Genomic DNA, 12,333 nt, shown 5'->3' on the forward strand with positions numbered 1-12,333 from the left:
AATGTTCAACCTGACAGGCTGGAGGTTGATCGGTCCCTTCCAGGAGTAGAAGAGCTTTCAGGGTCTTGAGAACATTGTCGCACTCCAGATCTGAGGCTACAACTAGATCTTATGGAAGAATATGGAGCACATTCTCATCCTGGTGTCGGCTACGTCAACTGTCTCCAAAGGATCCTACCATTCCTGCAAGATGGATTAGACAAAGGACTATCTCCTTCCACCCTACAAGTGCAAGTATCAGCTATCTCGGCTTTCCTCAATAAGTCTCTTTCTCAAGACCCCCTAATTAGGTTCCTGAAAGGAGCCTCTAGAATTAATAGAATACAACTGAGAATTAAACTTAGAATGTGTTGGCAGATAAGAACCATTTGTCCCATCTAGTCTGCCCAATAATCCTGAATCCTATTAATAGTCCCTGACCCTATCTTATATGGAGGATATTATGCTTATTCCATGCATACTTAAACTCCTTCACTGTATTTGTTGCGACGCTATTCCATGCATCCACTACTCTCACAGTAAATTAATACTTCCTGATATTACTGGGAAACCTTTGCCCCTCTAAAACTGTGCCCTCTTGTGGTAGTTTTTCTTTTAAAAATACTCTCTTATACTGTGTTGATTCATTTTATGTATTGAAAAGTTGATAATGAATTTGGACCTGTCTGAGTCACTGGTCTATTTTAGGCTCCTGGTTTTGTGTTCAGCTCAGAATACTTCTCTTTGATCTTATACCATTTTATCGTCTTCAGCCTCTTTCTAGCCACTGCTGATCCGGCCACCCAAGTTGCAGCTGCAGCTTGGCTCTTGCCGAGAGTATTCCTACCACTACAAACAACTTCATCAAACCATTTCTTATCCCGGGTCAGAGACAAACATGCTCAGAAAATATTTATATAGGAAGAAATGCTGAAATTCACATCTGAGCAGCAGCCCTTCATATTGGTTACTTTGCAACAAATCTGCTGTCTGTGAATAGTCCAGAGTCACAAGTTAAGATCAGTGCAGACAGGAAAATCTGTCCCCATACATGTTAATAGGGCTGTTTCTGCCCCCTCCCAAACACCTACATTTAGAAACATCACAATTAAACCAATCTAAATGAAGTAAATACAAAAAAAAAAAAGTGAAAAAAGTATAGTCACCTTTTTGTGTGGTGTGCCTCTTCCCCTCTGTGGTATTTTTTTTTTATTGAAATAAAATTTTATTTATATCTCTCTAAAGTCTCTCATTTGCTTCTTCTTTGTTCCAGTGTGGTATTCCCATATGGAAAATCTGTAGCATATATGTGAACCCCACATTTCTTGCCATGACATGGTCTATGGGAATTCTGGATCTTGGGGCAAGGCTCAGGCTAAGAGTTTCCGCAGGAGTTTTAAACCTATCCTGCTGCCAGATATTATGACAGTTATGCTTTCATTGCACTTTTTCTCACATTTAAAGTGTCAGCTAAAATATTTACATGAAGCTAAAAAAAAGGTCAATACACAGGTACCTTACAAAATAGTCCTTTATTATGGTTCTGGAATAGAAGACTATGCTACTATGACAGATCTCTCCAATGTCTTTTCATGATTTAAAACAGACAGACATAAATGGACCAGCCTAATATACAAGACCTAAAATAGATAAGTGAAAATCGAGCATTTGGCAGGAGTCCCTTTTGAGCTTAGATTTTAGAATAGTAAAGAATGTTTAACTCATGTTGTGCAACACAGTATGAACACGAAATTCACATGTATATAGAACAGTTGAATGACAAATGAGTATAGATATGGAGTTATAATAAACTTTGGAGTTCAAGCTTAAAGAAATATTTAAGGCAAAACTCCACAAATTGTGATATATTTACAGAATCCTCCCATATGAAGGCTATGGCAGTGGAGAGCAGGTAACTAGTAAGATACAACCCATGTTTGTTTTCTTCTAGGGTCACATGATGGCCTGCCATTCTTTCCACTGGTTGTATTAGTCATCCAGCAATTATAGTGCAAGTAATGGGCAATGCTATAGAGCGCCAACCTAATACATACACTGTTCGAGAGAGGGGCATTTCCACATTGATATTGTACACATTTGTGTGTGGTTGAAAATTTTAAATCCCACCCACTTTGTGCAGAAAATCTGCAGAATTTTTGGCAACTGCAGCAACTCCAGTGTGGAAAATCCACACCATTTATTCTTAGCATGACCGGACACTAAAAAGGCCAACAACATAAACCAAGTGACCATATTAAAAGGCCTGTATTTAAGTTATGGAAAACATTCTTGCGGGCTCAGGCTGTCACAGTAATACAGGGCAATTAAAAAAGGATGGGGGTAAAAGTAAAGGCCTGCAGTGAAAGTAACTGTGGTAAATGGCCAGTGACAAAAAAAATCTAAGCAAAAACTGGTTTAGTTGCCCATAGCACTGCTTTTATCTTTAAAAAGGGGTACTTTTTTTTTTTTTTTAAATCAACTGATGCCAGAAATGTAAACAGATTTGTAAATTACTATTTAAAAATCCAAATCCTTCCAGTACTTATCAGCTGCTGTGTGCTCCACAGGAAGTTTTTTTTTTCTTTTTGAATTTCCTTTGTCTGACCACAGTGCTCTCTGCTGACACCTCTGTCCATTTTAGGAACTGTCCAGAGCAGCATGTTTGCTATGGGGATTTTCTCCTGCTCTGGAGAATTCCTGACAGGGACAGAGGTGTCAGCAGAGAGCACTGTAGTCAGACAGAAAATAAATTCCTCTGTTTGATACAGCAGCTGATAAGTACTGGAAGGATTGTTTTTTTTTTTTTTTTTTAAATAGAAGTAATTCACAAATCTGTAACTTTCTGGCACCAGTTTAAAAAAAAGTTTTCCAGTGAAGTACCCCTTTAAAAGGCAAATTTAAAACATGTTATATGGTATGAAGCAACAGCATATGAATGACCTGGGACAACGCATCACTGACACAGTGGAGCCCATATCAGCATATATGCCGACAGGCGTCAGGACAAAACTGGACAACCACCTAGACATCGCCGTGTCACCAATGGAAATCACTTTGAACATCTGTAGTGTATAGATAAAACTTGGATAGTCTCTAGAGATGAGCGAAGTTACAGCACTTTGATTCTGTACGAACCTCGTGGCTCGGCGGTTTCTGAAACTCCTAGGACTGTATCCACGTTTTCCAGCCCACTGGAGCACCTGAAAGCTGAAGTCAGCATCCGCCGAGCCGCGAGGTTTGTGCAGAATTGAATTACTGTAACTTCACTCATCTCTAATATTGTCTTCAGGTTAATAATATCAAGACTATAAATTTTGCACCTTCCTTTCTGAATTCCCCTGTATTTCCCACTATGTGAACTGTAATAAAAACGTGAGTCTTTTAAGAAGTTGTTCTTCCAAAGTGCAAGTAAAAATGTGAGAACACTTAAAAATATAGAAGACAAAAAAAAAAAAAAAAATTCTGAACTAAAAAGTATAGCAAAGATGCAGACTTCCAGGGAAAAAAATAAATAAAAATAGTAATATCTCCCTCTACTGGTTGTATTACAAAACAGCACACAAATCATCTACACTAAAATGTTATGTCTTTTCCTATCCAACTCTTTCATCATTCCTGTGATGTAACTGTGATAAGAAGCTATTGTGTCTCTTCTGAACACACCCCTAAAAGGGAAAATAAACAGTCACCCCAGTTTTATCCCCAGTGGTACTGTAAAAAAAGTGGGCACTATGACCCGATCCATCGCTGCATTATTCTTTTTCAGATTATGCTAATTAGTAGCTTGGGGCACGGGCAGAGTTACCATTTCAACCTCTGTACCTACTGCGCATGTGCCGCTTCCTGTACCTACTGCAGCCATGTGTGTTGCTTTCACAGTTCTGGGTGGAGCCAGGAAGCAGCACATGCGCAGTAGGCACTGACAGAGTGGGGAGGGATGAAATGAACATTGATGAGCCGGGCCGAGCTCTGAAGATCAGCGATGATGTCACCTTGTTCGAGGGAGAGATCGTAACCCCACCTGTGTCTAGAGCAGCTCATAAGCATAATCCGAAAAAGAAGAAGAACAGCAGCAAGTCATGGTAGGCATCATTTTAAATCAGTAGTCGCCAACACTACAGGTTAGTGCGGGTGAAACTGGTGACATTATCTGCACAGAATTTTATCTGGTTCCACCAACGTGGGATAGATGCTTTAGACAGATGACGGTAAGAAAGGATCTGTGCTCGAAGCACAGAAGGGAAATCCAAAAAACCCAAGATGTTTTCATGAAAGCCACTGAAAGTTTATTGAATCCCTAATACCAGCCTGTAGGCTGCACTTGCTGATCCCTAGCTCTCACTGATCGGAGAAAAGGCCTGTAAAGACATCCTGTACAATACTGGGGACATATTAAATAGACAGTGTTACTGGATTAACAGCTTTGGTAAAGTGCATTTTGCTACTCAAGAAACAGCAGCAGTTCTTCTAAATAAGAATACAAAGGAAATCTAGAGATTATAAAAACCCTTTCATGACCAGTTTAGAAATGTGTATACAGTCTAGGTCAATATGCCAAAGCTGTACATGCAGGATAAAGGACTACAGCTCATGAAAGGTTGCATAAAATACAGCAATACATTATAAAAAGAAAAAATATACACAGTCTGCCAGGTAGTCAATACAGGGTGGGCAGGCAGAGCGACAGCTTCTCGTTCTTCACAGATCAGCTTTCTATACAGATTTTCCTGTTTCTTCTATATACACACACAGGAGCCTGACCGCCCCGATATCTTGCAGCTGAACACAGTCCATCAGCCTTTGGCAGGCATTTAAGGTTTCCGGCGCCTGAAATTAAAGCAAATCATTAAAATCTGCAACAAAAGGGGCTACTACACAGAAATTGATGGCAACAGTTTAAAACATGGAGCAAATTTTAAATATTTCATTATATTAAAGAACAGTAATGATGCACTTACACACAGCGCTACTGGCCAAGGCTAGTGCCTACAATCCCGAATTGCAGGTGATACCTTGACCTGCCACAGACTAGTCCACATGTAGCCCACAATTATCAGTACAGTGACCCCTCGACCTACGATGGCCCCGACATACGATGCTTTTTTATGTCGGGCCATCGCATAAACGGCTATCCGGCAGCGCAGACTGCTTCAGCTGCCACCGTATAGCCGTTTACGGTGCCCCATGAGCTCCGGTGATGTCACTTACCTGTCCTCGGGGCTCCGGCGCGTCCTCTTCAGGATCCCCTCCATCGCCGTTGCTCTCCATCGACGTCATCACGTCTCTGCGCACGCAGCCCCCTCATCCAATAGGAGCGGCGTGCGTAGCGACGTGATGGCGGCGACGGAGAGCGAGGATGCTGGGGAAGCAGAGGCCTTGCCGGAGCGTCGGGGACACGGCGACAGCGATGGATGGCGACATCCCGGGCAGCGGTGACGGTCCGGAGTGGCGGGGACAGGCGAGTACAACTTTCTCTAACAGTGGTCTTCAACCTGCGGACCTCCAGATGTTGCAAAACTACAACACCCAGCATGCCCGGACAGCCAATGGCTGTCCGGGCATGCTGGGTGTTGTAGTTTTGCAAAATCTGGAGGTCCGCGGGTTGTAGACCACTGTCCTATACTTTACATTGCACAGATCCCTCAACATACGATGGTTTCAACAAACGATGGTCCGTTTGGAACGGATTACCATCGTATGTTGAGGGACCACTGTATATCTTAAAAGGGGTACTTTGTCTATAGACACTTTGAATAGTGGATAAGATGCCTGAGACCTATACATAATGAGTCAGTCCAGGTCATTGACACAAAGTCAAGAAAGAATAAGTGCGCTCATTCTTGTGATTGCTCGGGGTCTGAAGGCTAAGCCCCCAACTGATCAAAACTCATCTCTGTACAACATTAAAAGTTTATTTTCATGACAGTGCCCATTTAAAGTAGCACATCCAGGTCTCCTATTCAATTCAGGATCACATGAGCTAGCCCCCTAGTTGCTCTGTGTGTAAAAGCATCCTAAAAATGAGTATTCCCTCCAAAGCTTTGTGGTGTTTAGAAGATATTTGATCAGGGATCCACTCGGTAAACTTCTTGCGAATGTGCATGAGAAGCAGCCTGGCAACCTTTCCTCTGTCCTTATACATGGAGAACTGTCCATATCAGGGCTGTAGTACTGTACAAATCACTGATATATGGAACATGAATCCAATTTAGCTAATTACTAACTCAAGACCAACCAAAATAGCTAAAATTTAACAACTTTTATTAAATCCAGTTAAAACCTATATTTACTATAAAATGGATACAGAGTCATCGGTCTACAATACATAAAGACTCAAAACAGGGTAAATTCCCTCCAGGTGCGATCCCCTATTTAACACCCTTGTCAAACCCGACGCGTTTCCCCGTGGGTTACATATCTAACCCACGGGGAAACGCGTCGGGTTTGACAAGGGTGTTAAATAGGGGATCGCACCTGGAGGGAATTTACCCTGTTTTGAGTCTTTATGTATTGTAGACCGATGACTCTGTATCCATTTTATAGTAAATATAGGTTTTAACTGGATTTAATAAAAGTTGTTAAATTTTAGCTATTTTGGTTGGTCTTGAGGCTGTAGTACTGTACTTACTAGAATATGTAGTAATTAGAGCGGTAACAGCGTGCACAGTTTAGAACACACACTGGGGAAGATTTAATAAGAAAAAAAGCTTGTATTTTATAAAAAAAAAAAAAAAAAAAAAAGCCTCTGAAAAATTAACGCAGCAATCTGATTGGTTGTTATGGGCAGCAGCACCCATCTTCCTCTACACAGAACCTGATAAAACTCCCCCAAAGCGTTGGGATATGTAAATAACAAAAATCCTGTAATACATGTAATATCCGCAGTGGAGGGTTTTGCTGCAGAACCACAACAATGGGTTTATTGCGGATTAGTAATTTACATGTGAATTCTTTCCACAGCACATGAAAGATTTTATAACACTCACATTGACGCTACTATGTAGGGGAAGATGCATAGTATTATGCAAGCTAGGTGCAAGTATGTAAAAAAGCACGAGCATGGCAAATGTACAACAGGTACCAAACTTTCAGAAAAACTTAAAAGGGAGTAATCCGGTGAAAATTAACTTATCCCCTATCTATAGGATAAGCAGCAGAACGTGAGGGGATCCAACCCCCCATGTTGGCTACTGGTAGAGGGCACGGCTCCATTTGTTTCTATGGGAGCACAGATGATGCCCGAATGTTGTACTCGTCTTTTCGGCGCTCCTATATAAATGAATGGAGCCAGGTCCTGTCCCGGTGATTGCGGGGGTGGTTGGGTTATGGTCAGCTACTCATCCCTACCCTGTGCATAGGGAATACTTTAAGTTTTTAAGCTTTTGTAGACTATAGTATTTGTGGACAAGGCAAAGAATCGTATCTTACTTGGGAATAGCATAATGCTGGTACCCAGGTCCCAAGTTGGATCCTGCTCTCATTTCCACTGCCATCGAACACTACAAAAAACAAAACAAAAAGGAATTTGTTACTGATATTAAATGTAGGACTATAATGGTATTAAGCAAAACATGTAAGCATTATTATAGGTGCAGACCTGTAATATTGTAGCTTATAACTAAAAGTTACACCATAAAATACATACTCTGGTTTCCACATCTGTCCACTCAGAATCAGTGTTCTCGACCTGTGGGGGCTGATTAGATCCGGAAGATCTGCGTTTCCGGCTATGAGACAGGAAGTAATATTAGTAACCTCATCTGTCATTACCTTATAGGGAGACGGTCAAAATTCTGAAACTCACCTGGTGCCTGGAGGGGACTCTTGCCGGAGTGTCTCAATGTCAGTGAATTGTACAGACTGACCTCCTCCTCTAGTCCGGAACACATCACCCTGGAATGCAAAGGAACATCCAACCTTAAAGTATGTTATCCTAACATGACAGAAACCACCTTGTGCTCACCACATCGTGACGGACAGAAGTAACATTTTGTACACAGAGAAACCTGTGAGAGAACCACCCAAAGTTAGTGTAGATTTATACCATGCAGCAAGTAAAGACATGTTACAGTACTAAATGAAGTCTTCTTCAAGATTACAGACAGTTTGCCTAATATGTGCTGGAACTGGAAATCTGCCAAAAAGGTCTATAGTCTAGATATTGGGGTGGACTCCTTGGAAATATTTCACTATATATGTATGTATATATTTTATATATATGATGCACATATTTTTCTTATTTCATTAAGCTTAACTAGGATAAGTTACATAATTCCTTAGCTTTGCATGCTGGAATGTGGGCACAACAGTGTACATGGGCCACATACAGCTCTGGCAGCTATTGGCAGGTTTAAATACAGTTTACAGAAACTCAGCTTTTTAGGTGTCCTGACAAGGACATAATTCCCACTAACCCCCTTTTCCCAGTCAGATGGTTACCTTAATGAGTTTAGTTTCAATCTCCCCATCCGAGGCCAGCTGCTGGTGTGTCAGCATGTACTTATCACACTTTGCCAGCGCCTTTTCGCTGGCAATAGATACTTTGATGGAGTTGGGGACATGAGGTTGCATGACTGTCTCCGTCTCCACACTACCGGACGGCTTATGGTCTACCCATCTCTCTGCCCCCGCTGACCGAGAGCGGCGGTGTCTGTTGTGCACTGGGGGGACGTTCTAAGCAAGACCAGAAATCAATATAAAGAATCAGTGACCAAATTATTCAGAGTGCGAAGACAGGACAGTCAACAGGCCTGAGGAAGACACTAGAGAGAGCTTAGGAACCAACTTCATACCCATATGCCAGTGTTGCCCAACCAGGGTGCCTCCAGCTGTTGCAAAACTACAACTCCCAGCATGCCCGGACAGCCTTCGGCTGTCCGGGCATGCTGGGAGTTGTAGTTTTGCAACAGGCACCCCGGTTGGGAAACACTGCCCTATGCAGTGAACTTAAAAACACAATCTGCAGTAAGCTTCCATGCTCCTTCCTAGGCAGTGTTCCCCAACTTAATGCTCTAAAACAGTTGCAAAAGTACAACATAATCTGGCAACCTTTAAAAAGGGGTTTAAGTTTTGCAACAGCTAAAAAGCACCAGTTTAGGGAACACCGGAGGAAGGCAGCAAGGTCTCTTATAATCCTGTATATGTGGAGCATTAGGAGTTCTATTTAAAAATGAAAAAAAAATAATTTAAAAAATTTAAAAAAAATGCAGAAACAAAAAAAAAAATTAGAAAGGAAAATGCCACTGCCAGAGCATTGGGCATGATAAAATTCTAGTGAGGAGCCCCCCATATACATTAAACAAGCAGGTCTAGCTGACTTCTCTAATGTATACAGCCAGCTTTGAATGAACTCCAGTTACTCACAACTGCTGGTCAGGAATGATTTATCAGGATAACCTAAAGTCTATTGACAAGTCCCCATTATCAGGCCTGTTGAGCTGCTCTGCCCATCTGTAAAATCATTTGTGGCTATAAGATCTGAAACAATTTTGCATGAATCATTTACATTACTTATAAAGCAAAGCAGGAGAGAGGGACGTCAGGAATGGAAGCAGAGACCCCAAAAGCTGAAAATGCGTTCTGCTACAATGCTCACGTATAGCAAAAGGCGTCCATGCATCAATAGAATGTGCTTCACATGCAAACAAGACAATTATACTGGTCTGGAATATGTATGTAGGAGTGTAGGGAAAATATCCTTCGATCTAAAAATAAAAAAATTATTTGCCTGTATAGGAGCTTTAACCCCTTCCCTCTTTGGCCATTTTTCATTTATGCACTTTTGTTTTTCCTTATCACCTTCTAAAAATCATAACATTCGATTTTCCACCTACAGACCCATATGAGGGCTTTTATTTTGGACCAATTTTACTTTGTAATACCATTAATCATTTCACCACAAAATCAGAGGCGAAACGAGAAAAAAAAAATATTTGTTGGGCAAAATTGCAAACACCAGTTTGTAAATTTTGGGGGCTTCCGATTCTATTCGGTGCACTTTTCAGTATAAATGACACCTCATCTTTTTTTCTGTAGGTCCATACGGTTACAAGGATACCGAATTTATATAGGTTTTATTTTACTACATGCACCAAAATTAGTTTAAAATTGTCCACTTCTGACCCCTATAACTTATTTAGGGATGTATTGCGCCATGATCTGAAGATTTTATTGGGACAATTTTTATTTTGATGGCACCTTTTGATCGCATTTTATAAATTTTCTTCTAGTATATGAAGTGACCAAAAATACTAATTTCTGGAATTTGGATTTTTTTCTTTTTTACAATTACATTTACACACGCGGCAATACCACACGTTTAGGTTTTATTTATTTTACTTTTTTATCTGAATTTTTTTTTTAGGGAAGGGGTTAATGCATATTTATGTACTTTTTAATTTTATTTATTTTTAACACTTTAGTCCCCATAGGGGACATTAACACATACACTGATCAATGCTTCTCCATAGGAGAGCCTTGATCGGTGTTATCGGTGCTTCGTTGCTTCAGCCTGGCAAAGCACCAATCAGATGGCTGGGAGGACGGTAAGACACCTCTCCCAGTCCTCTGAGCTGATCGGGATGCAGCGGCAGTCCCGATCACCCCACTGAGCTAGCCAGGGAACGGAGTTAACCGATTTTAGCACCACAATCAACTTTGGGGTTAATGCCGGACACCAGCCCAATCGGGGATGGCCGGCATTAGATGTGACGCACTGCTGTGAAGGAGAGCGCAGGAAGCCCCATCGCTCGCACCCACAGCGATCTAAAACTTATCAGATAGGGGATCATTTTTTCAGGATACTTCTCCTTTAATAAACAAGTATTTATAATGACTACTGGTTTCAAATCAATGGAACTTTCTGTAGCGCTACCAGTTTTGTGATTACATGTTCGATTTGATTTTTATTTTTCTATAAGCTGTTCATGTTTTGTATGTATTTTGGGCCCTTGCTAAAATGCCAATTTAATTGTGTGTGGGGGGTTAGAACAACTTCACAACAGAGGTTTAGGGTATGTTTACATGTGAAACTACAGTATGATTGACATACATCTTGGCAAAATGGAATACCGACATGTACTGGCTAATAGCCATAACAGATCCATTGACTTCAATGTACGGAACAGTCTGGTAATAACTACATTCAGTCCATTCCTAAGCTTATACAGAACTTAAAAATGCAAACAGCCACACTTTTCAGTCGCTCAGACACTACATACTCTTGCAAATGGACCGAATGTAGTCACTACTAGACTATATTCAGTACATTGTAATCAATGGATCTGCCGCAGATACGAACAATCTTCATGTAGTTTCAGAAGTGAAACTATTATAGAAATAGTTTTGGTGCTGGGGAATTGAGACCCTTTTCTTCCAGAAGCACAAAGCCAAGCCAGACCTGTGATTCCACAGCAAACATGCCCACTCATCACCCAAACGCATCATTTGGGGTGGGGTTGAGATCAATAATTCTATGCAACTCAAAACCCAAAGAAGCCTATATGTCTGCCAGTAGTATTCTTGATCTGAAAAAAGACATGCAACATCAAGAATCTACACGTTGCAGCATATCAATAAATAACTACTAAAGAGTGTTTCATGCTAACTACAGCTCAGCTAGATAATATTAGGAATGAAATGGATTTGTGAAAGACAAATAAATAGTACTTTCTGTGAGCTTTTGCAGCTGCCTGGACCACTGTTGGGTGGATATATAATGAATACATTGGTGTATTGGTTGTTTGCTGTGCACAGAAAGCTTTCAGAAATCCACTTTAAAGCTCAAGACAAAAATGGCAGCTGCGGCTCTGTAACTCAAGAAGGCCAATTTTCTTTATTTGAGCACAGCTTGTGCAGCGTACAAGCAGGAAAAGCCCTTGAGAACAGCATGGCCATCATTTAGCTTCAAAAAGTTAAGGGAATTCTGTCATCAGTATTACCTGCTCTAACCTATAGGTATAGGCTTGTAGTATGGGTGACGCTGTTGACAATGGTGCTTAATATTACCAGATCTGTGCCTCCACTCCAATGATATTCCTGGTTTTCTTACTATGTTAATGAGCTATTTTAGTGCACAGAGGGCATTTCCAGTCCATGTGTGCATAGTGAGGTCCGGCTTTAATCTCTATAGGAAACACTTTCTCCACTGTGCTGATCCTCCTATGCGGCAGAATGGAGCACCACCCCTATCCTCCGTATGCGCAGCCACAGGAGACATGCTGCTTGCAAGAGAGATTTTACAGCGGAGGAGGGGTGTAGTTGCAGAGTGGAGCTCCATTCTGCATCCTAGGAGGCTCAGAACTGGGGAGGAAGAGTTTCCTATAAAGATACAAGCTGGACATCACGTTGAATTAA

At 41.2% G+C, this 12,333-nt stretch overlaps 1 protein-coding gene across 5 annotated transcripts in view; it reads right to left on the reverse strand.

Moving 5' to 3' along the window:
• Nucleotides 1–2,823: 2,823 nt before the first annotated feature.
• Nucleotides 2,824–12,333, reverse strand: part of KIF23 (kinesin family member 23) — a 28,646-nt gene continuing 19,136 nt past the window's right edge. For 3 of the 5 annotated variants that reach the window (XM_056571595.1, XM_056571593.1, XM_056571594.1), the window contains 5 exons: nt 8,419–8,652; nt 7,784–7,872; nt 7,625–7,706; nt 7,408–7,478; nt 2,825–4,806 (listed from right to left, as the gene is read on the reverse strand). In XM_056571595.1, coding sequence (XP_056427570.1) covers nt 4,791–4,806; nt 7,408–7,478; nt 7,625–7,706; nt 7,784–7,872; nt 8,419–8,652 — 492 coding nt within the window. In that variant the 3' untranslated portion in view covers nt 2,825–4,790. Of the gene's footprint in view, nt 4,807–7,407; nt 7,479–7,624; nt 7,707–7,783; nt 7,873–8,418; nt 8,653–12,333 lie in introns of all 5 variants that reach the window. The other 2 variants (XM_056571596.1, XM_056571597.1) reach the window with 2 other exon arrangements.

Source organism: Hyla sarda, chromosome 4 (assembly GCF_029499605.1).
Source record: "Hyla sarda isolate aHylSar1 chromosome 4, aHylSar1.hap1, whole genome shotgun sequence".
In the NCBI taxonomy this organism is placed as follows: domain Eukaryota; kingdom Metazoa; phylum Chordata; class Amphibia; order Anura; family Hylidae; genus Hyla; species Hyla sarda.